Source organism: Oratosquilla oratoria, chromosome 42 (assembly GCF_046742065.1).
Source record: "Oratosquilla oratoria isolate Oo_2021 chromosome 42, ASM4674206v1, whole genome shotgun sequence".
Taxonomy (NCBI): domain Eukaryota; kingdom Metazoa; phylum Arthropoda; class Malacostraca; order Stomatopoda; family Squillidae; genus Oratosquilla; species Oratosquilla oratoria.
Window position 1 is genome coordinate 34,180,030 of NC_134818.1, and position 25,179 is coordinate 34,205,208.

Below are 25,179 nucleotides of genomic sequence, written 5' to 3' on the forward strand. Positions count from 1 at the left end.
GAGCTAGGCTCACGTATGATGCTCCAAGGCAATCTTCTTGTGGGGTATGAAGGGAGGAGGTGAAAAAGCAGGAACATTAAGTCAGGCTCATGTATGATGCTGCGAGGCAATCTGAATCTTCAATGTCTGTTCAGCTCTTATATACACTCACAGTTCACGAGCCATGCTCCTAATTGGCTTGAGGTCATGTGTGGTGTGGGGGAAGTCTGAAGTAAAATGTTTGATGCCGGTGACTCGCAAAGACAGAGGGTATGCATTTTTCAATGAATCCAGTGTTCATGTCATGTGGCTAGTCCAGGTACAGGTTAATCATAGCTGGCTGATGCTAGCACTGCACATGTTTATCCTTAAGGAGTCTATGTCCACCCGTGGGCCTCAAGGAAGCTCTGGATCGAGCCACATGGCTGGGGACAAGAGCATGTCCCATGGAATCACTTGCGAGTCATTAAGGTCATGGGATGGCTAGAGAAGAGGCGAGGGCAGGAGTGAGGACTACTAACATGCCCCCACAGAAGTCAAGGCTGGAAGTGAAGTCATGTGGAGTCTTGACAAGAAATCATCAAGGGAGTTGTCCTCACGACTTGGCCAGAACTTGAAGGCGGGGGTAGAGCTGGTCATCAGACTGCAGGGGTACCGGCAGGTGGTGATCAGTTTGCCACAGGGATGACATTGAAGGAGTTGGTGCATCTCTGGAAGCTGCCCAGGGGATCTCGTACCTGGAATGTGTCTTGGGATCACGTTGTATGGTGGCATTAGAGCTTGGTTACATCTCCCTAAAAAGATAGACACTTGAAAATGGTCATGGTTTGTGGATGGGGCATTAAGCCACCCAAGGTGTCGTGGACTTGGCAGTTGAGGTTGCTGGTTAACTTTACCAGAGTCAAGGTGCAGGACCTTATGATCTCTGTTGAGCTTATGGGTGGGTCAAGGTGAGGATGCTCACAGCTCTAGTTTGCTAAATGATCTTGTGGTAGTGGTAGGCCACGAAAATACCTGTGGTAGGTGAGTGTAGGCAGTCGAACTGGCAGTTGGCAGGTATGGCAGGCAGCAATGGCAGTCAAGTTGATGGGTAGCAGTGGCAGACAAGTGGTGGCAGTCGATCTGGCAGACAAGTGATGGCAGATACCTGTGATAAGTGAGAGTGTAGACATTCAGCAGACCTAGCAGGCAGTGATGGCAATCGAACTGGTGGGCAGGCGAGCTGGCAGACAGCAGACCTGGTAGGCAAACTGGCAGTCACGGTGGCAAGTGATCTGACAGACAAATGGGAGCAGGTGATCTGGCAGATACCTGTGGTAGGCGAGAGTGTAGGTAGTCGAACTGGCAGTCAGGAGATAACCTGGCAGGCAACAACAGTGAGCTGGCAGATAAATGGCAGCGGGCAATCTGGCAGACATGTGGGAGCAAATACCTGTGGTAGATGAATGTAGGCAGTCGAACTGGCCGCCAGTAGATGACCTGGCATTTGGCACACAACCTGGCGGTCAGTAGACCTAGTAGGTGGTGACGGCAGTCAAGTTGGCAGACGGCAGACCTGGTAGGTGAACTGGCAGGTAGCAGCAGTAGGCGATCTGGCAGGCAATCTGGCTGGCAGTGGCAGCAGGCGATCTGGCAGATAAATGGTGGCTGGTGATCTGGCAGACACATGACGGCAAATACCTATGGTAGACGAGTGTATGCAGTCAAACTGGCAATCAGCAGATGACCTGCCAGGCAGCGATGGCAGTGGCAGACAATCTGGTAGATCAAGTGGCAGCTGGCAGCTGTCAATCTGGTGGTAGTTGACTGGCAGAGCTGGGGAACGGGAGTCCCAGACGTTGGGCAGCCAAATGTTAGGCTGGTAGTCTTGCCCCACTTTGGACACCAAATGTTAGGCTTGTAGTCTTGCCCCACATTGGGTGCCAAATGTTAGTTTTGTAGTCTTGTCCCACATTGGGAGCCAAATGTTAGGCTGATAGTCTTGCCCCACATTGGGCAGCCAAATGTTAGGCTGGTTGAGGCCAATTCTGATGGAGAGTTGATTTTATTTAACAATATATTTGGGCACCAGTGTTAGGGCTCACATTAAGAGTGAGAAAAAGGGAAGGAGGCAAGACATTGAGGGAGGTGACAACTGTGTTTCAAGTCATGGCCTCAGGTGACCTGGTTGTGGAGGATGGAGGGGTGGAGGTGAGAAAGCAGGAGCAATGAGCCAGGCTCATGTATGATGTTCCAAGGCAATCTGAATCTTCAGCATCCATTTAGCTCTGACATACACGTGCAGGTCATAACCCATGCCCCTAATTGGTGTGAGATGAAGTGTGATGCAGGGGAAGTCTGAGGCAAAACTTTTTGCATTGGTTACTCACAAAGACAGAGGGTATGCATTCCTCAATAAATCCAGTGTTCATGTCACGTGGCTAGTTGAGGTGCAAGTTAGTCATTGCTGGCCAATGCTGGCACTGCATGTGTTTATCCTCAAGGAGTCTTTGTCCATCCATGGGCTCATGTATGATGTTCCAAGGCAATCTGCTTGCAGGGGATGAGGGGAGGAGGTGAGAAAGCAGGAACAGCAAGCCAGGCTCATGTATGATGCTCTGAGGCGATCTGAATTTTCAGTGTCCATTCAGCTCTGATATCCATGGGCCTAATTGGCATGAGATGAAATGTGATGTGGAGGAAGTCAGAGGCTGGTTACTCACAAAGACAGAGGGTGTGCGTTCCTTAGTGAATCCAGTGTTCATGTCGCGTGACTAGTTGAGGTGCAGGTTAGTCATCGCTGGCCGATGCTGGCACTGCACATGTTTATCCTCAAGGAGTCTTTGTCCACCTGTGGGCCTCAAGGAAGCTCTGGATTGAGTCACATGGCTGGGGACACGAGTGTGTCCCATGGGACCACTTGCGGGTCAGTAAGGTCATAGGACAGCCAGAGAAGAGGTGAGGAATAATAACAGTATGTATTCATAAAAAGTAGTTGTTAGCAGTAACATGCACAGACATTGCAAGGGTGCTTTGTGCAGGAAATTGGGCACTTCACTCTCTATTATTCGTATTTGGCAACTATCTGGTAGGGTGCAACACCATTTTCCACATTATAATTTCTGAATGATAAGAAAATGGAAAAAGCCTGTGAGAAATAATTTTTTATTAATTTGTATATATTTTTGTGAAGGGCACTTTTGGGGCACAGGGCAAAGGGGCAGGTGCTCAGGCCCGGTGGTTAGTAGTGTGTGTGGACAAACCTGCATGATTCAAGTGTCTCATCTAAATCTATCTATATACATACATACATACATACATATACCAACCGCTTTTTCCCCCTTACAAGGGAGGTAGCCAAAGTCAAAAGCACAAGTCCATTCCCACCCATTTCATCCCCACATACTCCACTCTCATTCACCACCCCCTCCCTCTTTTCTTGGCTCCTCCTGGCTCCTATCTATATACCATGGGCTTTTTCCCCCATATAAAGGAGGTAGCCAAGTCATTTAAATAGCAGTGATATGTTGAGATTGATTAAGTTAACTTCTGGTTTTATCTTGTACCTTGTTCATTGTAATTTTTTTTCTTCTTGTACAGGGCGAGCGTGCGACTGGGTATGGAGTTGCTCTTTTACCAACTCTCTTTGGCCACTTATCAGGGAGTGCTCTTTTGCGCAGTCTTGGGCCAGTTGCAACAGAGAATGGGAACTGTGAATCAGAAGGGAAGGCTTCAAAGAAAATTCGACTTTCATAAACAAGTGAAAGATGTGTTCATCCAATTTCTTCATTGTTTTACTTAAGAGAAAGACACTTTGTTTCCTTGCTCAGTTTTTTAAAGTTCATGGATAAAGATTAATTGGGGAATTGACTGCCAGATATTTTGATTGTATGGAGTAAATAATGTATACCTTGATAGTGAGGTGTAAATAGTGAAATATTCTGATTAGTTATTTGAAGGCCAGTTTGATTTTTTTTATTTCATTTATCTTTTTTTATTTATATAATTATTTATTTGATTAGTATTATTTTTTTTTACTTATTTATTTATTATTATTATGTTATTTTATTTTCTTATTATTATTATTATTATTATTATTATTTTTTTTTTTTTTTTTTTTTTTTTTTTTTTTTTTTAAGATTGTGCTTTCAAGCTCCTGTGTACATCCTTTGTAGTACGCATATGATGTAGCAGTACAAAGATGGCAGAGTTTTGAACTGAAGAAGAACTTCAGTTGGTGAAAGGGCTCCAATTTTGTCTAGAAACAATTATTATTATATATGTTGCATTAAACAGGTATATTTTATTCTAATATTAAAGATTAATCATTTTTTCAATGGCCTGTTTTTCAATAACAATTCACTGAATTCAGTGTGACAGTCTCCATGAATTATTATTCTGATATTTCATGTGGATGAATCCTATACAAGTTCCTGTGATGGTTATTCCAAGCAGCCTGCTGTTCTTTACAAGTGAAGAAAGAATATAATTTGTAATGCAGAAAAGTAGAATGATTCTACAAAAGCATAAGCCAATATGCTGCTCAGAGGTGGTCTTGAGGCTTTGCTCAGCACTGCTGTACATGTGTTCTATGGTAGGATTGGCACTCAGGCCCTTGATGATTGAGTATTCATCATCATCGTGGATATATTTTTTACTTTGAGATGTCAGACAATTAAAAGAAGACTAAGAAAAATTTATATATGTATATGCCAACAAAACACTGAACTGGATCAAGTCAGTCACACTTTATGAAGTAAAATTTAATATCATAAAATATGCTTTTCATGTATCACAACTATTTTATATTTTGATTGCCTTGTTTTATTGTACAAAAAAATGCAATATAGGCAATACCAAAATTGTTGCAGTGGTAGAAAAAATGGCATTCCCTATTAAATGGTGACAGTGGAAATAACAATGAGCAATATTTCAGTACCCAGTAAATGTATAAAATGTTTGATACTTGAAGAATAAATTCATTTGTGCATATGAATGTATTTATGTTAGAAATCAAGAGGGGTGAATGGGTTTTATGTATTTGGTTGTTGCTGAGGAGCTTTGCTTTCCCACATTGACAATGAGTTGACAGAGGCCAGACCAGATCAAGTAACATCTGCTAACCTATCTCTCAAGGAAGTTCCATATATCAAAAGAAATACATTGTGAGGATGTAGCCTTTATTATTTCAATGTTTTGCTTGTTAAAGTTTTATCAAGTATGTGACGTACTTGATAAAGCTCTAACAAGTGAAATATTGTACTAATAATGGCTATCCTAACTTTTTTTTAAAACTCGTTAGCAATTGCCATTTGCATACAAGTTCCACACTCACCACCTATAGGTGTGGCCCCAAAGAACAGATACCTGGTTTTGGTAACAGGCACCGAGCTTGCTCACTTTCATAATAATCCAAATACTTTTATCCTGTACTTGCCTACTGCTGCTGCAAAGGTGAACAGTAAAATGTTCCTGCTCTTCCACATCTTTTACAAACTGGTGACACAGAAGCAAATCCATGCCCTTTCACATGCAGTAATTGCACAAATCTATTATGTGTGCACATACACCTTAAACAGTACAGCTACCATTCCTGGATTCACACTAAATGCACCAACGTAAAGCAATGCCCAACAAGCTGTACACAACTGTCAGCCAAAAACACACATACTAAACATACTACAAATTTTGATTAATCAACAAGCATGCAAAAGCTAAAGTACAGTAATTTGTACACACGCACACAATGACAACTAGAAATCAAGGATATACAGTACTTGTCAAAAGTATGCAGCACCTACACTTTATGGCCACATATTGATGACGTAAATAGGAAGGCATTTACTGAGGTGAAATTATGTAGATAGAATGTATCTGGCAACAACCCCCTGCTGTCATGCTGGGCCAACAGAGTGGAACTTGAGGGAGAACCCATCCGGTTGCTTCCACACTGCCTTAGGAAGACCACTTACAGGTAACCCCTCTGTTCAGGACCTTGCCTTTTTTCACACTGGTTTTCTTCATTTTCCTAGGGTCTGTATCATTACCATGGCTCCTACAAAAGAATTAAGAAAAGAAATAATTGCACAAGTCATTGGACTAAAGAAGACAGGCCATGGAACCGAAGAAATATGTGAAATGTTGAAGGTGGCCAAGTTCAAAGTCAGGAGATACTATCCCAGTAACCTGGTGCAGGGAGATTTAAGAATATTTCTCCTTCAGAGATTTTGCTTTTGTTAGTGGATTTGACTCTAAGGAATGCTTTATGTTCAAAACCCTCTTCTTAGGATGCCCTGTCCTAGGTGTCTGGCAGCGCTTGGCCTTCAAGCCAAAAATTTCATCATTCATTCCTAGGTTTCTGGGATGATATCTACAACCCTTGAATCATTCCATTTCCATTCCAGCCCTCCTCCCTCCTGAAGTCACACCATGTATTTAGATTGTGGACTTGGCCACTTTCAACATTTCATGATTTCCTTAGTTCCATGGCCTGCCTTCTTTAGTCCAATGACTTGGGCAATTATTTCTTTAGTTAATTCCTTTGTAGGAGCCATGGTAATGATACCCTAGTGAAATGAAGAAAACCAATGTGAACAAAAGCAAGGTCCTGAAGAGAGGGGTTACCTGTAAGTGGTCTTCCTATGGCAGTGTGGGAGCAACTGGCTGGGGTCTCCCTCAAGTTCCACTCTGTTGGCCCAACATGACAGCAGGGGGTTGTTACCAGATACATTCTATCTACATAATTTCACCTCGGTAAATGCCTTCCTATTTTAGTCATCAATATGTGGACACAAGGTGTAGGCGCTGCATACTTTTGATGAGTAGTGTAGATTAAGTTGGAGCTGTACATGAATTTGAAGCTACGTATGATAAAGAACTAGAGAACAGATGGGACCCAATGACCATTGTTCCTTTCTTGCATACTACAATTAGGTTAATACAAATACACAAACCCACAATCTGAGCTTTCATGTCTTTCATGTCTTTCATAGCTGTCAGTCATGGGTTCAACATGTGACCCAAGACCATAGTGAAACATGCACATAGATGAGTGTTGCAGGGAATGGGAAACAAATTTGAATGTGAAGAAATGCACGATATTGGAAATTGGTATATTTGAGAATATGCCATCACTGTTCTAAAGAAAGGGTATTGATTTAATTATAAAAGCAGATTAAGGAGTTGGGAATGATGACAATGGAAAATTTGTCGAGAAACCCGCATCAAAACAATCATTGGTGAAACTTGTAATCTAGAGCAACATTCTTCTGTATGGATGTTGTATTTTATCCACTAGTTGTTCTCTAGTGTCAATATATGCAATAGTTTGAATGAGGGAACATCGTGGCACTTTGTGGGTCGCGCGCACAACGAATAAACAAAAGCTTTCAGCGAAGGAGGTTGCCTAGACCTTGGCTGAGGTCCGTCCGTCTCTCTGCCCGCCATTTTGGAAGACCCAATAGCGCGCAGAGGTCATGTGATGCCTGGGACCAACTCGTTAATTGTATGCCCCCAAAGATTCAACTGTAAGGCCTCATAGTACTCAGAAATATGGAAAAGGAAGATGTGTTGAGTATGTAAACACAGTTTAGATATAAATCAACCAAATATATTAAGATCTTTTCCCCCAAATGATCTGATTGGATGGCCGGGGCCACACCCCCTCTGCCCTCCCTCCCCCTCTGCACGCCAATGTCCCCGGGAGACTTGGGTCTCGCGTTGGACGGGACTCGACTCTGCGAGGGAGGGAGGCGGTCCCCCCGTTGTCAAGGAAGAGAGCCAGCTGCGATACTTGGGAGGGCTCGCGGCCCGATAGGCGACCGCAGATATGCGTGTCCATTGTTACGTGGTGAAAAGGCTGATTGGAACGCAAGAACGCCTACGGACAGGCCATGATGCAAGACGTAAAGGCAAAGGCGTTATCACACTGGGCTATTTTTCCTTCGACTGTTGGAGCATACATGCAGCCCATAGCTGTCGGGAAGGAATCTGATATGCTGGAGGAATACAAGTTTCCTCCAGCATATCAAATGACATTCCATGTAATTTTGTTGAGAAAAACAAAATAGTTCACCGTTGTGATTTTACGGCAGAAAAAATTCTGGGGGTGGGCGGAACCGCCGATTATTCGGAGGTTGGAGGTAGGAAAACGATGGACGAAAGTACCTGAAGAAGATAACGCACACGCGCACATTAGGTATGATCAATTGAAGATCAGAAGACTGGAGCCAACGAGCATTGCTCCTTTCCTGTATACTACAATTATGTAAATACACATGCATTTGCAGCTGGCCGCCCTAGTGGCTTACGTGAGGCTGCGGTTATCCACTTTTGTAAAGGTGTTTATGAGTACTTTCCCATTATAGTCCATTACATAACCAATATCAGACGTCGTGTGATAAAGGCACTTTTTATCGGCCCACCGCCAAAAAAAAAAAAAAAAAAAAAAAATTGCTTATTCGATGTGTAGCCAGTCCGACAGGACGTCACTGTTGCCGCCCATCCGTATACGATGACGTCATAGACGCCAGCCAATCGACAGAGGCAAGGCGTCGAAGTGTCATATCCTAAATCATGGAATTTCCAACGGGGTCATGAGCTGAATTGTTATACTTATCACAATAAGAAATAGCAGTTTTACCAACATTAGCGATACCATGTATTTTTCTTTATTCCAGGTGCCCTGTAACTATACATTTTTTTTTATTTATTTCTCTTGCATTCTTTGTCATTTGTTTATAGCAGGCTGTTCTGTTCTTTCCCATGGTGTTTGTATAAAAATGAGATACCTAAGCAAGTATATACAGTTCCCATAATTGTCATACGATAATAATTTTGTTTGTGGAAAATTCATCATATCGTTATGCTCACTATGACATTTACATTTTTCTTTCTAACTGCAAACAACCTATGGGAAGTTTGAGTTGGAGGCGACGGATGTGTGTTTGTCACGTGTGCACCCTGCTGGTTACTTGTCCCCCGAGAAAGTGACTCACTCCTCTGTTCCATATGCACAACTGTCCAACCTACTTTCTTGTTTGCTCTCTCTCTCTCTCTCTCTCTCTCTCTCTCTCTCTCTCTTTCTGTGTGTGTGCCTCGATTTTCTCTTTCTGTGGAAGAAAATGAAACACTGGCACAACTGTGTACGTAATCAAATAGTGTGTTTTAGAGGCTTCAAGCTGAATGCACGCTCGCATAAAATATATATTGACAATTCAAACTTATAAAGGCGTTATCACACTGGGGTACTTTACTTCCGACTGTTGGAGCAGATTTGCAGCTCACAGCTTTCGGGAAGGAATCTGACATGCTGGAGGAAAATAATTTTCCTCCGACTTAACAAATTACATTTTGTGTATATGTATATATATATATATATATATATATATATATAATATTAACTGACCCGTGACGCGGAGAGAAGGAAAATTAATTAAGTGGTTAGTAAATAAACAAACAAAAATAATAAATATATAATTTAGCGAATAAATTAATAAACAAGCAAGTGAAAGTGTAAGAGAACTTTTTATTGTAATAATTAGGCTATATTGTATTAATATTCGGGAACGTGGGGCTTGTCATCATGAGTGACATTTTCGAAGGCTATTGTTTTGATAAAAGGAAAGGATGACTCGAAGCCGCTTCAATTAATCTCATCAGACCTGCCTGCCTGGGAACAAGCATAAAGAACGCTAATGCTCACTGGCACTACCGGATAACAGAGGTCAGTTGTCATAATTACCACGCGCGCGCGCGCGCACACACACAAGCGTTACAAATCTGCATAATATATATTCATTGAATTGAGCAGCATTTCACATTTATATAAGAATAAAAACAATGAATTGGGGACGCTCTTTCAGGGCGAACGCTGCATTTATTTATTTATTACTTACATTATCATAGTTTTTATTTATGAATTTATTATTGATTTTTTTTTTTTCATCCGACCTAGATAGGGACCAAAATGTCTCCTGTCGGCATGCTCCGCCTTTGTAATCCTTTGTGAAGCCTCTCCAGTTCGAAAGAATTCGCAATAAGTGGAACCGAGCGCGTCTCGATCTCGAGGCTCCCTGGGGCGACCTTAGGGCGCTCGTGGGACGACCTCGAGCACGGGTGGGCAGCCCTTGCCACGCATGCACACTAACGATTTCCTTTTTTTTTCCAGAACTCACCTTAAAATAAACAACTAATAAATCTCCAACTTATTTTGTATGACCATTGGTTACCACATATCCTGCACTGGGCGGAGGATTGGGACCCTCCTAGGAGGTGAAGGGGGCGAGGGAGGGGGTCCATACTCGTATGTAGGAATATTATTTTACCACGATGGCAAGCGAGAAAATGTTGTGTCAAATATTTGGATGATTTTGGCACCCACACTTAAAAAGTTTGCCCATCCCTGATATCGAGATCTTGCGGGACAACGTGACTCACTCCTCGTTGATGAGGCGATTGAATCCCACAATGAGGCCATTCCGTTCCTGCTCTGCAGCAGTCTCCACTCTCCTTATCCAGTTCTTTGTATCTAATCGTCTGTGTGTGCGTGTGTTTTATCATGTTTCCTATGGCATGATATCAAACAGGAGAGTAATTATCGAAATATGCAGTAGATTTGATTCTCTTCTGTTCCGCGCTGGGTGGCGCTTTCCCTCTCGCTTAGGTTGTCGCCAGATGATTCTTCTTATCTCAGTGACAGCTCCTCGGAGGCAAAGGAGCGGAATTCGGTTTTAACTTATCTCGGTTAGATTTAACCTCCCTTCAGTCATCTTCTCGAAATGAATTAATAAATGAACAAATAATAAATTAATACATGAATAACAACAAATAAGAATAGATAGATGCATAAATAACAAAAATAGGAATAAATACATTAATAAAGATAAGAATAGATAAACATATACATAAATAGATAAGTAAATAAATACGTAAATAACAACAAATGATAATAAAAACTGTAGCCGTTAGGGGTTGGGGCTACACAATGGGGCTTAGCGGGGTCAGATAAACCCTCTCCGGGTTTTCTTGGCTTATTATCAGAGGTCTGGGTTTACATCTTGGGAATATAATACCCCCTTACCGAGTCTAAGGGAGAATGTCTCTCCTAGTCTCCTCTGTCTCTGACGACACAGTCGCCGTATATAAAGGAGAAAATGCTTATCTAAGCATGTCAGTAGTCGGTTGTCACATAGGAAATGTATTTGTGATAATATATATGTGTGTTAGTTGCATTGTAATGGGTTTAGCAATAGTATTTGTGGATGTGGCTAGACATTGTGTATGTATTGGAGTTATGATAATGTAACTTGGTAGGTATAAGGAAAGGTATATGAATTGGTGACATTAGGTGCTTGTGTCGGTTCGTTGGACGATGGCGTGATGTAGCGATGCATAGTCTCAGTTGTTTATCATTAGGAAATGTGCATGTCATCAAGATTGGGATCACGTGTCTGGTGTGTGACATATCGTAATGGTTAGTAACGGTAGGATACAAAAGCATAAACAGCAACAATTATGAATATGTCAATAACGACGAATAAGAATAAATATATAAATAGCAATAAATCAGAATAAATGGTACATAAATAGCAAAAATAGGAATAAATAGATACATAAATGACAATAGATGAAATAAACAAATACATGAATAAATGAATAAATGATTGAATAAGTACAAATGTACATAGCTTATCAAATAAATACATAGATGAACAGGTAGAAAAATGAATGGTTGTGTTGATAGAAAAATATATTTGAGGGCATACTATGGATACCAACTCTCACATTTTTCACTTGGGACGAAAACAAGACGATCTCAGTCATCACACTGGACAATTTTCCTCCAACCTCCGATTAATCGGTGGTACCGCCCACCCCCAGAACCTTTTCCTCCGTAAAATCACTGTGGCAAAATTTTTTTTTTTCAACAATGTACATATAATGTCGGTTGATACACTGGAGGAAAATAATTTTCCTCCAGCATATCAGATTCTTTCCCGAAAGCTGCGGGCTGCAAATCTGCTACAACAGTCGGAGGAAAAATAGCCCAGTGTGATAACGCCTTTAAGCAATAACACACTTCGGGGGTGGGGGGTATTATTATTATTATTATTATTATCATTATTATTATTATTATTATTATTATTATTATCATTATTATTATTATTATTATTTTTTTTTTTTTTGGGGGGGGGGTGAAATGTCACTCCCACGGGCTTTGTTTAAAGCATCTCAAGCAGGACCTTGAGTGTCTCAAGGGTGACAGGTCGGCGACCTTCTCCCGCCTCCTCCTTAGTGCCGTTCTGTTTTCCTCCACATGCACGCGATAAGCTTGTATTTATAAGGAAGTCCTAGACACACAATTCAAAATGTTTCGACAAGTTATGTGTATGTATATGTTATATATATATGTGTATGTGTGCATATATACAGTATATATATATATATATATTTATATATATATATATATATATATATATATATATATATATATATATATGTGTGTGTGTGTGTGTGTGTGTGTTATGAAGGTAAGACAGATGAGTGGAAAAGGTGGTAGAGAAACGCGGGTTAGAGCGAGTTAGACGTTTCGACTACAAGTCTTCTTCAGAGTACACACACACACACACACACACACACACACACACACATATATATATATATATATATATATATATATATATATATATATATATATATATTTATATATATATACATATATATATATACATATACATGTAGAAAAAACACTGGTAAATAAGAAACGTAGTCCGAACGTTTTCGTCTATTTAAGACATCATCAAGGGAATACAGTAAAGGAGATACAGACAGTATATATACTACAGAAGTAAAAATATTGTAAGGAACACGGAGAGATGAATCACACAAACATGAGAAAATTACCTAAAGTCCTCAGGTCACAGATGGACCAAATGTCCGCGGAAGGATGACATGTAACAATTTTCTTTGAAATGAAATAATCAAGCCTGTACATACCTAAGCTTAGATTGATGTTTTGATCACAAGTTTGTTTTATGAGGCTTGATTCAATTATGTTCCTTTCAGTAAAGGAATAACATGAGGTTATTTTACTGGCATTTTTCCAGTCAATTACATGATCTTAGTCCCTCATATGAACAAAAATTCCACTAGACATTTGACCACTTCTCACACTACATTTATGTTGGTTTATTCTTGTTTGTATATCTTTGCCAGTTTGTCCGATGTAAAAAATTTTGGCACTGCAGACAAGGAATGGTGTATACGCAACCTTCAGTATTACGTGGAGAAATTTTAATAAGTATATTTCTAACAGGGCTATTGTTCTTAAAGACTACATTTATGTTGAATTCCTTAAGAATTTTGGTAGTCTTGCCATACTCTCATGAAAAGGAAGCACTAGGAGGTTCTTATTACAACTTTTTTTTTCTCCTGTGGCCCTTTTTTTCTGCAAACTATTCACGTGTCATTTGTGAAATACTGCAATACATATATATATATACATATATATATATATATATATATATATATATATATATATATATATGCAAATAAATCACAAAACACACGTGATAAAATATTTTTGCAGAAAACACCGGGAAATTAAAAAAAAAATGTTATCGAACGTTTTCGTTTATAAGACATTTTCAACTGTGTTAATAGACGAAAACGTTCGGTAACCTTTTTCAATTTCCCGGTGGTTTCTGCAAATATATATATATATATATATACATATATATATATATATATATATATATAAATATACATATATATACATATATATATATATATATATATGTATATATATATATATTTATATATATATATATACTTATATATACATACACTGAATTGAACACCACAACATTTTCACTGTTATTAATTTTCTTCTTGATATTTTCAAGTTTCCTCACTAAAGTTCTAATATTGGGAGGATGAGCGGAAACGAACTTTCCAAAGTTCTCCATTTTAATATTTGACGTTTCGACTACATAGAGTCATGATCAAGTTACAAGAACAGTTAAGGCAACACAATCTACAGATACGTTACATGGTCACAGGAAAAAATTAGAATGCTACACTCTTAGGTCAAGCGCGATCTTTAAACCTCCGAGGACCTGACCCTGGAAGACTTTCTCAGAGCTTGAGGAGGGGGAGGGGAAGGGGGAGGGAGAGTAGGAGTCGGAGTAAGGTGAGGTGAAGTAGCGTGCTTAGCATACACAGGGAGGTTATGTATAGCATGTCGCGAGGACGTATTAAATAAAGAAATAGCAGACAACAAATTAGCCTGTACATTGATCACAGGAGACAATTCTCTTATATACACAGCCTCTAACATTTTTAGTTCCTTAATATTATTACACTGGGCTAGCACTTCAGTGTTATGAACAATGGTTGCTCTATCCAACACAGACTTGTGATACTGTTCAACATGATTTTTAATGGCTCCCTGTTGGAGGTGGAGAGTTAAACATCTGCTAAGGCTGCATGTCGTATGACCAACATAGCTACGAGGAAAGAGCTCACAGTCTCCAGTAATGCATTTGAACATATAGACTAGGTTAGTTTTCGACAGCATCCCAGAAGTGCCAGACAAATAATTTTTGAGGACTAGGGAACTAGTGCGTTTTTTTTTTCTTTTATAAAATATCTCCAAGCGCAAGACATCATTTTCATCCACCGGTTTACAATTTCGAAAAACAATGTCTTTAATGCATTTCTCATCCTCACGGTAAGCGCTGTTGAAGATATTCTTATAAAAGACTTTGATGATATTATTGTGGGGAGGGGTACGGTTATACAAACTACTGTCTAACATCTTATTGGTAATGTTGTCAAAGTCTGTGTTGGAATAACCGTTATTCACTAACAGCTGGCGTAGGTGTTGTAGTTCTGCGTGTAGTGAATGCCAGGACGAGCAAACCTTAATCGCCCGTCGCACGTAGGCCTTAATAACACCTCTTTTGTACTCGGCCGTACATTCACTCTCACCGTTCATGCATTTCCCAGCATTGGTGGGCTTGCGGTAAACAGAAGTGATGAAGTTGTCAGAAGACGCGTCCACCATAACATCAAGAAACGGGAGTTTGTTGTTATCGTTTAACTCAACAGAAAATTTTAAACCTGAAACTTCCTGGAGGTTTGATCTAAGTTCTTCAAGTAAACGCATGTCATTGACACACACAAAAATGTCGTCTATATACCTATATACCTATATAGAACGTGAAGGTAAAATCTCTATCAACCCTGACCTTCAGGAGAACTTGCAAGCAGAGAGCACTAAGAAGAGACACCGTCCTTCTCAGGGTATTTTGTCCCCTCGCCTTCGCGAGGCCGCACAGCAGCTCCGTGACAACGAGCACATTATTATTCGCAAAGCGGATAAGTCTAATACCTTTGTGATTCTTGATCGTGACTGTTACCTGGATAAGTGTAATAATCTTTTAGGAGACCCTTCTAAATTCCAACCTTTGTCTCGTAACCCCACTGTTAATCTTAAGTCTAAGGTTAATTCACTTATTCACGCTGCTAATGCGGTCATTGGTGACCTTAAATTTGATTCCATTACTGGTGATTTTGCCCCCGGCTATTTTTACGGGAATGTTAAAACGCACAAGGAAGGTCAAATACCTACCCCTACTTATTCCCTAGCTAAACGCTTAAATCAGATTATCACCCCCTACATCCCCACCACTCATTCCCTTAAATCTACTGATGAATTTGTTGATATTTTAAGATATAACAAGCCCTCGGGCATTTTAACCTCTCTGGATGCTGAGAGTCTTTTTTCCCATGTCCCCTTGATTAGAACTGTTGACATCATCTTAAATTACACCTACCGCCATCCAGTGCTCCCTCCCCCCAAACTTTCTGAGCCTATCTTGAAAGACATGCTCTTGGCTTGTACATCAGAAGCCCCTTTTAAATGCCCTTTAGGTAATTTGTATGTTCAGACTGACGGGGTTGCCATGGGGTCCCCCCTGGGGTTTTTATTTGCTCAAGCCTTCATGGCCCATGTTGAAGAAGAAGTTATTAGCAGCCTACCTATTAAACCCTCTTTGTACCGCAGGTATATAGACGACATTTTTGTGTGTGTCAATGACATGCGTTTACTTGAAGAACTTAGATCAAACCTCCAGGAAGTTTCAGGTTTAAAATTTTCTGTTGAGTTAAACGATAACAACAAACTCCCGTTTCTTGATGTTATGGTGGACGCGTCTTCTGACAACTTCATCACTTCTGTTTACCGCAAGCCCACCAATGCTGGGAAATGCATGAACGGTGAGAGTGAATGTACGGCCGAGTACAAAAGAGGTGTTATTAAGGCCTACGTGCGACGGGCGATTAAGGTTTGCTCGTCCTGGCATTCACTACACGCAGAACTACAACACCTACGCCAGCTGTTAGTGAATAACGGTTATTCCAACACAGACTTTGACAACATTACCAATAAGATGTTAGACAGTAGTTTGTATAACCGTACCCCTCCCCACAATAATATCATCAAAGTCTTTTATAAGAATATCTTCAACAGCGCTTACCGTGAGGATGAGAAATGCATTAAAGACATTGTTTTTCGAAATTGTAAACCGGTGGATGAAAATGATGTCTTGCGCTTGGTGATATTTTATAAAAGAAAAAAAAAACGCACTAGTTCCCTAGTCCTCAAAAATTATTTGTCTGGCACTTCTGGGATGCTGTCGAAAACTAACCTAGTCTATATGTTCAAATGCATTACTGGAGACTGTGAGCTCTTTCCTCGTAGCTATGTTGGTCATACGACATGCAGCCTTAGCAGACGTTTAACTCTCCACCTCCAACAGGGAGCCATTAAAAATCATGTTGAACAGTATCACAAGTCTGTGTTGGATAGAGCAACCATTGTTCATAACACTGAAGTGCTAGCCCAGTGTAATAATATTAAGGAACTAAAAATGTTAGAGGCTGTGTATATAAGAGAATTGTCTCCTGTGATCAATGTACAGGCTAATTTGTTGTCTGCTATTTCTTTATTTAATACGTCCTCGCGACATGCTATACATAACCTCCCTGTGTATGCTAAGCACGCTACTTCACCTCACCTTACTCCGACTCCTACTCTCCCCCCCCCCTCACCTCTCCCTCCCCCTTCCCCTCCCCCTCCTCAAGCTCTGAGAAAGTCTTCCAGGGTCAGGTCCTCGGAGGTTTAAAGATCGCGCTTGACCTAAGAGTGTAGCATTCTAATTTTTTCCTGTGACCATGTAACGTATCTGTAGATTGTGTTGCCTTAACTGTTCTTGTAACTTGATCATGACTCTATGTAGTCGAAACGTCAAATATTAAAATGGAGAACTTTGGAAAGTTCGTTTCCGCTCATCCTCCCAATATTAGAACTTTAGTGAGGAAACTTGAAAATATCAAGAAGAAAATTAATAACTGTGAAAATGCTGTGGTGTTCAATTCAGTGTGTATAAAAGAAAACCTGCGCCCTAAGTATACAATATATATATATACATATATATATATAATATATATATATTATATATATATATATGTGTGTGTGTGTGTGTGTGTGTGTGTGTGTGTGTGTGTGTGTGTGTGTGTGTGTGTGTGTGTGTGTGTGTGTGTGTGTTTGTGTGTGTGTGTATGTATGTATGTATGTATGTATAATAGAATCGCAATTGACGGGGTATGTCAATCAAATAATTCCAAAAGTCGCCCTGGGACTCGAACCGGGGTCTTGTGTGACACTAGGATAAAGCTCTACCGACTGAATTACAAGGCCTCTGAGGATTTCCCACTCGGAAGTTGATTTGACTCCCGAAGAACTCAGTCGACTGCTAACTGCCGTCCTAACTTAATTTTACGGAGAACTAAGCCCAACTCTTAGCTGGTACGAATCCTAGGTGAACTTTCGTCGTTGTAATACCTGAATAGAATCGCCAACGACGAAAGTCCGTCAAGGATTCGTACCAGTTTCACCACTAGCTAAGAGTTGGGCTTAGCTCTCTATAAAATTAAGTTAGGACGGCAGTTAGCAGTCGACTTAGTTCTTCGGGAGTCAGATCAACTCCCAAGATCGAGTTTTAGAGCTCCGCTCAGTCGGTAGAGCTTTGGCCGCCACCACCACTTACTGCCTATGACCCTAATTTGTGCAACGTGATTATAGGACACCGGTATACATAATAAAAGATGCATTTGTTGTGTGTGCCGTATAATTAAGTGTGTTTTTTTCATAAAAAAAACATTCTTACGACTGCAATGTATTAGCATTTTCAGAAAAAATATTGATTTGAAAATAGAACAATTTATATAAGAATAAAATCAGAAGATAATTGTTGATCATATTGATTTGTAGAATACGTTAGGAGTTTTCTTTGCTTCTGGCAAATTCATGAATGATGTTATCAAAACTCATGTCCATAAGAACATAAGAATGAAGGAGACTGCAAGAGACGATGAGACCTACACTAGGCAGTTCCATGTCTATTACCACCTGTCATTTCTATCCATAAAGTTGTCTAACCGTTTCTTAAAAAACAACCGATAGTTTCAGCGCTCACTACATGGTTACTAAGACTGTTCCATTGTTTGACCACCCTATTAGTAAGCCAATTCTTGCCTATTTCCTTTTTAAATCTAAATTTGTCCAATTTAAATCCATTACTGCGAGTCCTACCCTGTTGTCTTAATATGATGACCTTGTTTGCGTCACCCTTGTTAAAGACCTTGATCCACTTAAACACCTCTATCAAATCACCTCGCACTCTTCATCTTTCCAGCGAATGTAAGTTAAGGTGCCTAAGCCTCTTTTCGTAAGGTAAATTTCTGAGCCCATGTATCATATTGGTCATTCTCTTCTGTACTGATTCTAGTGAATTTATGTCCATTCTATTAGACGGAGACCAAAATTATACTGCATAGTCAAGGATGAGTCTAACTAACGCTAGATAGAGTTTGATAATTACTTCTGTACTTCTATTCGTAACCGCCCTAGCAATGAAACCTAATGCTCTGTTTGCTTTATTCCTGGCACTAATGCACTGTTTCCTGGTTTTAATGTCCGGACTCACTAGAACTCCCAAGTCTCTCTCGCACTCAGTTTTCTCTAAAAATGTGTTATCTAAGCTATATCTATTTTCGGTGTTGTGTAGCCCTACGTTTAACACGCTGCACTTTGAGAGATTGAAGTTAATTTGCCATTTCACCGACCGGTATGTGAACAATTTGTTCAGACCATCCCGCAGAATCCCGGCGTCGTCTCCTGACCTAATTTGGCGTCCTATTTTAGTGTCGTCTGCAAAATTACTAACATCACTATTAACCCCATTGTCCAAGTCGTTTATGTACATAATAAACAATAAGATAACCAAAACAGAGCCGTGGGGGACCCCAATAGAAACACTCCCCCACCTGAATTTTACACCATCTATGGTGACCCGCTATAGTCTCTCACTGATCCATTTTAACACTTTTCCTTCTATGTCATGGGCTTTGATTTTATTTAGTAGTCTCTGGGCACCTTGTCGAATGCTTTGCTAAAGTCAAGGTAAATAACATCGTAACTATCATTGTTATCTGACGCCTTGTATACTTCAGTGTAAAAAGATAGACGATTAGTCACATATGACTTACCCTTAGAGAAACCATGCTGTGTGTCACGAATCAAATTATGTTTCTCGATGTGTTCTCTGAATCTATTAACTATTATTGATTCAATCATTTTACCTATAACTGATGTCAAATTGATTGGCCTGTAGTTGCATATAGATGATTTATCTCTCTTTTTAAAAACAGGAACAACATTTGCCTGCCCCCAAGCAATAGGCACAAAACCAGTGTCTACCGACTTATTAAATATTTCAGTTAACTGGTCGCATATTTCAAATTTACACCCTAAGTACTCTCGGAAAATTTTGGTCTGGACCCCGAGATTTTATAGCATTAAGTTTTTCAATCTGCTTGAGTACTTCTACCTTACTAATGCTCATATTAGTCTACTTTCTTCATCCCCACTGAAAATCGGATCGTAGTCAGGCACCTTATCTAACCTCTCCTTATTAAACACCGAAAGATAATATTTGTTAAACGCCTCACTCATTTTTTCCTCCGATTCTATCATGACATTTTCGCCATTTTAAATTGGGCCTAGCCTTTCCTTATTTTTTGTTTTGTAGAGATGAAAGAAGCCCTTTGGGTTGGATCTAGTTTGTCTGGCAACCTTAATTTCAGTTACATTTTGCTGTGCACGTATTCTTTCTAACCAGTTTTGCCATATCATTATATTTGGATCTAAGGTGTGCTTCCCCGATCTCATGTCCGTCATCCATATGGGAGTATTGCTATTCTTCCATCAGTGTCAGATTCAATACTGGGGAGAGATTTATTTGACAGTCTATCTTGGCTCATGGGATTCCTTAGGTACTTAATGAGCTTCAGTTTGCTGAACGACTTTTCACTAGAGGCAACTGATATATTCAAAGTCAGTAAAAGACTCAATGTAACACGAAATTTAACGAATCCTTCACAATATGAAAGCAATGAGTCAAACTTAATATTTTTTTCATGTAGACGTTTTAGGTATTGGCTTGCGAAATAATTAGATTTTGAAATTTGTATTTGATATCTATTGCAGAAAGGATAAGGGAAGTTGTTTCGTGTTTTATTGATTACGGTAAAATGTCCATGGCTTCTTTGACCTCATTTTCATTACCATTATTTTGTTTGCCTTGTGAACGGCAAGGCCAGGCTAGAATTGCCGCTCCCCTAAAATTGCCGCTCCCCATGCCCTTCACCATGTGAGAGACCAACGTACGTGGTCAGTTCAGAGCAAGAGAAACCGTTGCGTCGTCGACCGAATGCTTAGCCATATACGCCCACGTCCGAAGTTATCAGCTCAGCCATGAGCTGGCGAAAACAAATAGACTTGTATGTATATACATTATATCATCGAGGTGTCAGCTTAGCTGTACACTTGGATATGGTAGATAACGATATCCATGTAATATTGAGACATTCTGACAGGTTGAGGTAAGTGGAGTAGGAAACACAGGAGACTTAATTAGTCTTGAGTTTATTCCTGACTAGTTTCGCAGGTATGCTTTTTCAAATGAAACTAGTCAGGAATAAACTCAAGACTAAGACTCCTGTGTTTCCTACTCCACTTACGTCATCCATGTAATAATATAAATTATTAAGAAACGTTTACTCACAGTTATGCGTACATCATGGCATTGTAGATATAATTGTACACTCGACATGGTTATCAAATACTAAGTGAATTGCATTTGCTAAAAAGAGAGAATGTACATATATTCAGTGCCTTTTGAATTGAATAAATGGGCTCATAGCAGATAAGGAATCTGAATAGAAGGTCAGTAGACTGAACTAGATATGGCACTGTACTGTACCTGTAATCTAAAGCACTTAATGAGTCAAAGTACGGTTTCATCATCACGTGTATAATCTATATAGATACATATTCCCAGAAACGAATACAAATTTAATTGATTATGCTAAAGTTTCATCTATACATTTATCTAACCTGACTTTAATAACAATGTAATATATTCATTACTGAAGATACAGCCAGTATTTAAAATACAAATTGTATTACTCAAGAAGATCGAATTATGAAACGATAAAAGGTAAGGGTGATTAAGTACATTCAGTACCAAGAACAATGTATCATGCAACGAATAGGTGTGCATATCTCATTGTTTTCTGTGTATGAAATCAGACATGTTGATAACTCATGTGAATTTGTAGAAATATTAAATATTTGTTTATATTTTCGTGGAAAGAATAATTAGTATTTGAAATATAATGGAGGCGCAATACATCAATTAAAGCCTGGAAATTCTTTTTTCCTAGTCGCGTTTCATTTGTTTTGATCTTTGTAAACAAAACTCAGCTGATCGCTTGACGCTTCGTAGTTTCTAGGGCAGTCGTACCGTGGGTGGTGAGTATATGCATTTTCTGATTTTATGTTGTAAAATGTGACTCTATAACTTCTCTTCAACGATTATAGTATTTTTAATTAGTATAATTACACCAGTGTGGTGATATCTGATGAAAGTAGTCCGCAGGAAAGTCTTGGAAGGACGTAGAACAAAGAAATTCGAAGTGGACACCTGATTGCTCAGCCTTGGTAATCAGAATGCCTACAGAGACTAGTATTACCACTTAGTATTTCCTACAAAAATACATATCCACATTTCACAATTCAAATATCTTAAGTTCAACTATTTTTGGCGTCAGTAGTATTTCATTTTTATTATTTTTTTAATGAACGAGTCTCGTGTTTGTGTGGCCCCATATATTTGTCTATTTTTTCATTAGGAAAGCTAATAAGTGCATATTTGTGTAATAACGTGTCCGGTGATTTTTCATTCTGGCTTCTGCTCACCTCCTCAATTCTAAGCGTTTTATATAAGCCTTCACTGTTTTTCTTTTATTACCTTGTTTTTATCTATGATGAGAGCTTTCCCAATTCCCATTTTCATTACCATCGGCGCTCGCTGTCGCCCCCTTCCCATATATAATACCTTTTCTTTTCCCTCTTTCACGTATCCCGATCACCCGATCAATTGCTCCAACATCCACGGACAGTAAAAACAAAATTTAATTTCCCAGTCACGAGCATAGGCCTCCGAGTACGGAACGCGTGCGCGTGCACTCACATGGCCACCAGTAGGTCTACGGGTACATATAGTAGACGATCAAGGGCCAAGGTCATTCTCGTAATAAGGTTCCAACTCATCCTTAATTAATCCACGGGACTCGCTCAGTGGTCGTCAAAATGGCGAAGTAGAGATTCGTATGCTTCTGTATTCACCGTAGGACTCATGGTGGTGATGTGGGCTCTGGGATAAGCAGAATGCAAACAGTAAATGAATGGTACTGAGGAAACGGCATGTAAAATTTATTTCGATCGTATAAATGAAAACACACACATATACACACGACTCGGTGGCGCGGTTGGTCGAGTCTCCGACTGCCCAATGCTGAAATAATTTCAGTATCGCTGCGCTTCGAGTCGTTACTCCAACTCTAGTGGGCGGGTGTGTGTGTGCGTGTAAGGTCACAGCATTACCCATAAATCGGTCATACGAGCTCTGAGCTCTCTCCCAGGAGGGAAATAGCTGTCGATCACGAGTCCAGCACGTGATCCAAAGACCAAGGTGAATACACACACACACGACTCGTGGCGAAGTTGGTAGAGTTCCCGGCTGCCACTACGGAGGTCCGGGTTCGAATCCCGCCCAGGGCTGAAATAATTTCAGTATCGCTGCGCTGCGGGTTGTTACTCCAACTCTCGTGGGCGGGGAGTTGTTTGTGTGTGTGTAAGATCACAGCATTACACATAGATCGGTCATATACGAGCTCTGAGCTCTTGCGGGAGGGAAATGGCTGTCGATCACGAGTCCAACATGTGATCCAAAGACCATAGTGAATCACACACACACACACACACTAACTCTGCGGGTCGCTACTCCAACTCTCGTGGGCGGGGAGTTGGGTGTGTGTGTGCGTGTAGGGTCACAACATTACCCATAGACCGGTCATATATGAGCTCTGAGCTCTCATCCAGGAGGGTAATAGCTGTCGATCATGAGCCCAACCTGACGCAAGACCATGGTGAATCACACACACACACACACACACACACACACACACACACACACACACACACACACACACACACACACACACACACACACACACACACAGGTGCACGCGCACATCAGTTTTCATTATATTGTTGAGATGATATGGGAAGTTGAAGGTGGAAAAAGAAGGCGCTGGTCCAGTTCCGAGTTTATTCCTGATCGGTTTCGCCCCTCTGAAGAAATTTAGAGCGAAACCAGCCAGGAATATGCTCGGAACTAGACCCGTTTCTTCTTTATCCATTTTCTTCATTATATTTTTGTAGTTAGTAATGTGTGAGGGCGTTTTTCACTTGCCCACACATGTAATACACTTGTACATACCCACACTTGCACATCCACACTTGTGCGCGCGCATACACACTTGTGTGTGTGTGCGCGCGCACACACACACACACACACAAGCCAGAGAACCGGGGTTCGATTCCCCGGCCGGGCGGAGATAAGTTGGGTTTGTCTCCTTTCACGTGTAACCCCTGTTCACCTAGCAGTGAGTAGGTACGGGACGTTAGTCAAGGAGTTGTGACCTTGCTGTCCCGGTGTGTGGTGTGTGAGTGGTCTCAGACCTACCCAGAGATCGGCAAATAATGAGCTCTGAGCACACTGCCGTAGGGTGGTGTCTGGCTGTCTCGACAGAGGCTGCAGCAGATCCGAGGTGAATACACACACACACACACACAAACAAACAAGCAAGCAAACAAGTAAGGAAAATTTAAGGACAACGGAAAAATCGACAAGTGTATTTGCATATATATTATATATATATATATATATATATATATATGTGTGTGTGTGTGTATGTGTGTGTGTGTGTGTATATGTATGTATGCGTTTCTCAGCCTAGTTAGCTTGAGTAAAAAATTATAATAAATTCGACCCCCTGTGGTTTTCATTCAATTCTCTTTAGATAACAATGTGTCCGTGAAGAGGTCTTATTTTTTCTCGAGTTTGCGTGTTCTTGCAGCTATTCAGTGTAATAATTGCGTTATATTTATTATGTTTTCTGTGTTAAGACTGCGATATTGCCATCAGTACCATGTAAGCAATGGGCCAGCTAAGTGGTGCCATGTCAGTGCCAACGTCGAATGGTGTAATGTTACACATACACACACAAGTTGGTATGTGTGTGTGTATAAGGTAACAGTATGATCCATAGACCGGGTCATATATGAGCTCTGAGCTCTCATCTGAGATAGTAGCTGTCGATCACGAGACCAACACGTGATCCAAGACCATGGTCGATCGCGCGCGCGCGCGCACACACACACACACACATGAACACACACGCACACACACACACACGACTCGATGGCACAGTGGTAGCGTTCGCGGCTGCCACTACGGCTGTCCGAGTTCGAATCCCGTCCAGGGCTGAAATAATTTTAGTATCGCTACGCTGCGAGTCGTTACTCCAACTCTCGTGGGCGGGGAGTTTGTGTGTGTGTGCGTGTAAGATGACATCATTACCCATAGATCGGTCATATATAAGCTCAGCTCTCTTCCGGGAGGGAAATAGCTGTCGATCACGAGTCCAACACGTTATCCAAGACCATGGTGAATCACACACACACAT

At 40.5% G+C, this 25,179-nt stretch overlaps 2 protein-coding genes across 4 annotated transcripts in view; both read left to right on the forward strand.

Annotated features, from left to right (window-relative positions):
- Nucleotides 1–4,950, forward strand: part of grsm (probable aminopeptidase NPEPL1 granny smith protein) — a 45,114-nt gene extending 40,164 nt beyond the window's left edge. For all 3 annotated transcript variants that reach the window (XM_076179408.1, XM_076179410.1, XM_076179409.1), the window contains exon 10: nt 3,559–4,950. In XM_076179408.1, coding sequence (XP_076035523.1) covers nt 3,559–3,714 — 156 coding nt within the window. In that variant the 3' untranslated portion in view covers nt 3,715–4,950. The remainder of the gene's footprint in view (nt 1–3,558) is intronic.
- Nucleotides 4,951–10,942: 5,992 nt separating this feature from the next.
- The window catches only part of LOC143021612 (putative aminopeptidase NPEPL1), a 49,713-nt gene continuing 35,476 nt past the window's right edge, over nt 10,943–25,179 (forward strand). The window contains exons 1-3 of the mRNA XM_076179213.1: nt 10,943–10,957; nt 15,216–16,027; nt 20,359–20,419. Coding sequence (XP_076035328.1) covers nt 10,943–10,957; nt 15,216–16,027; nt 20,359–20,419 — 888 coding nt within the window. The remainder of the gene's footprint in view (nt 10,958–15,215; nt 16,028–20,358; nt 20,420–25,179) is intronic.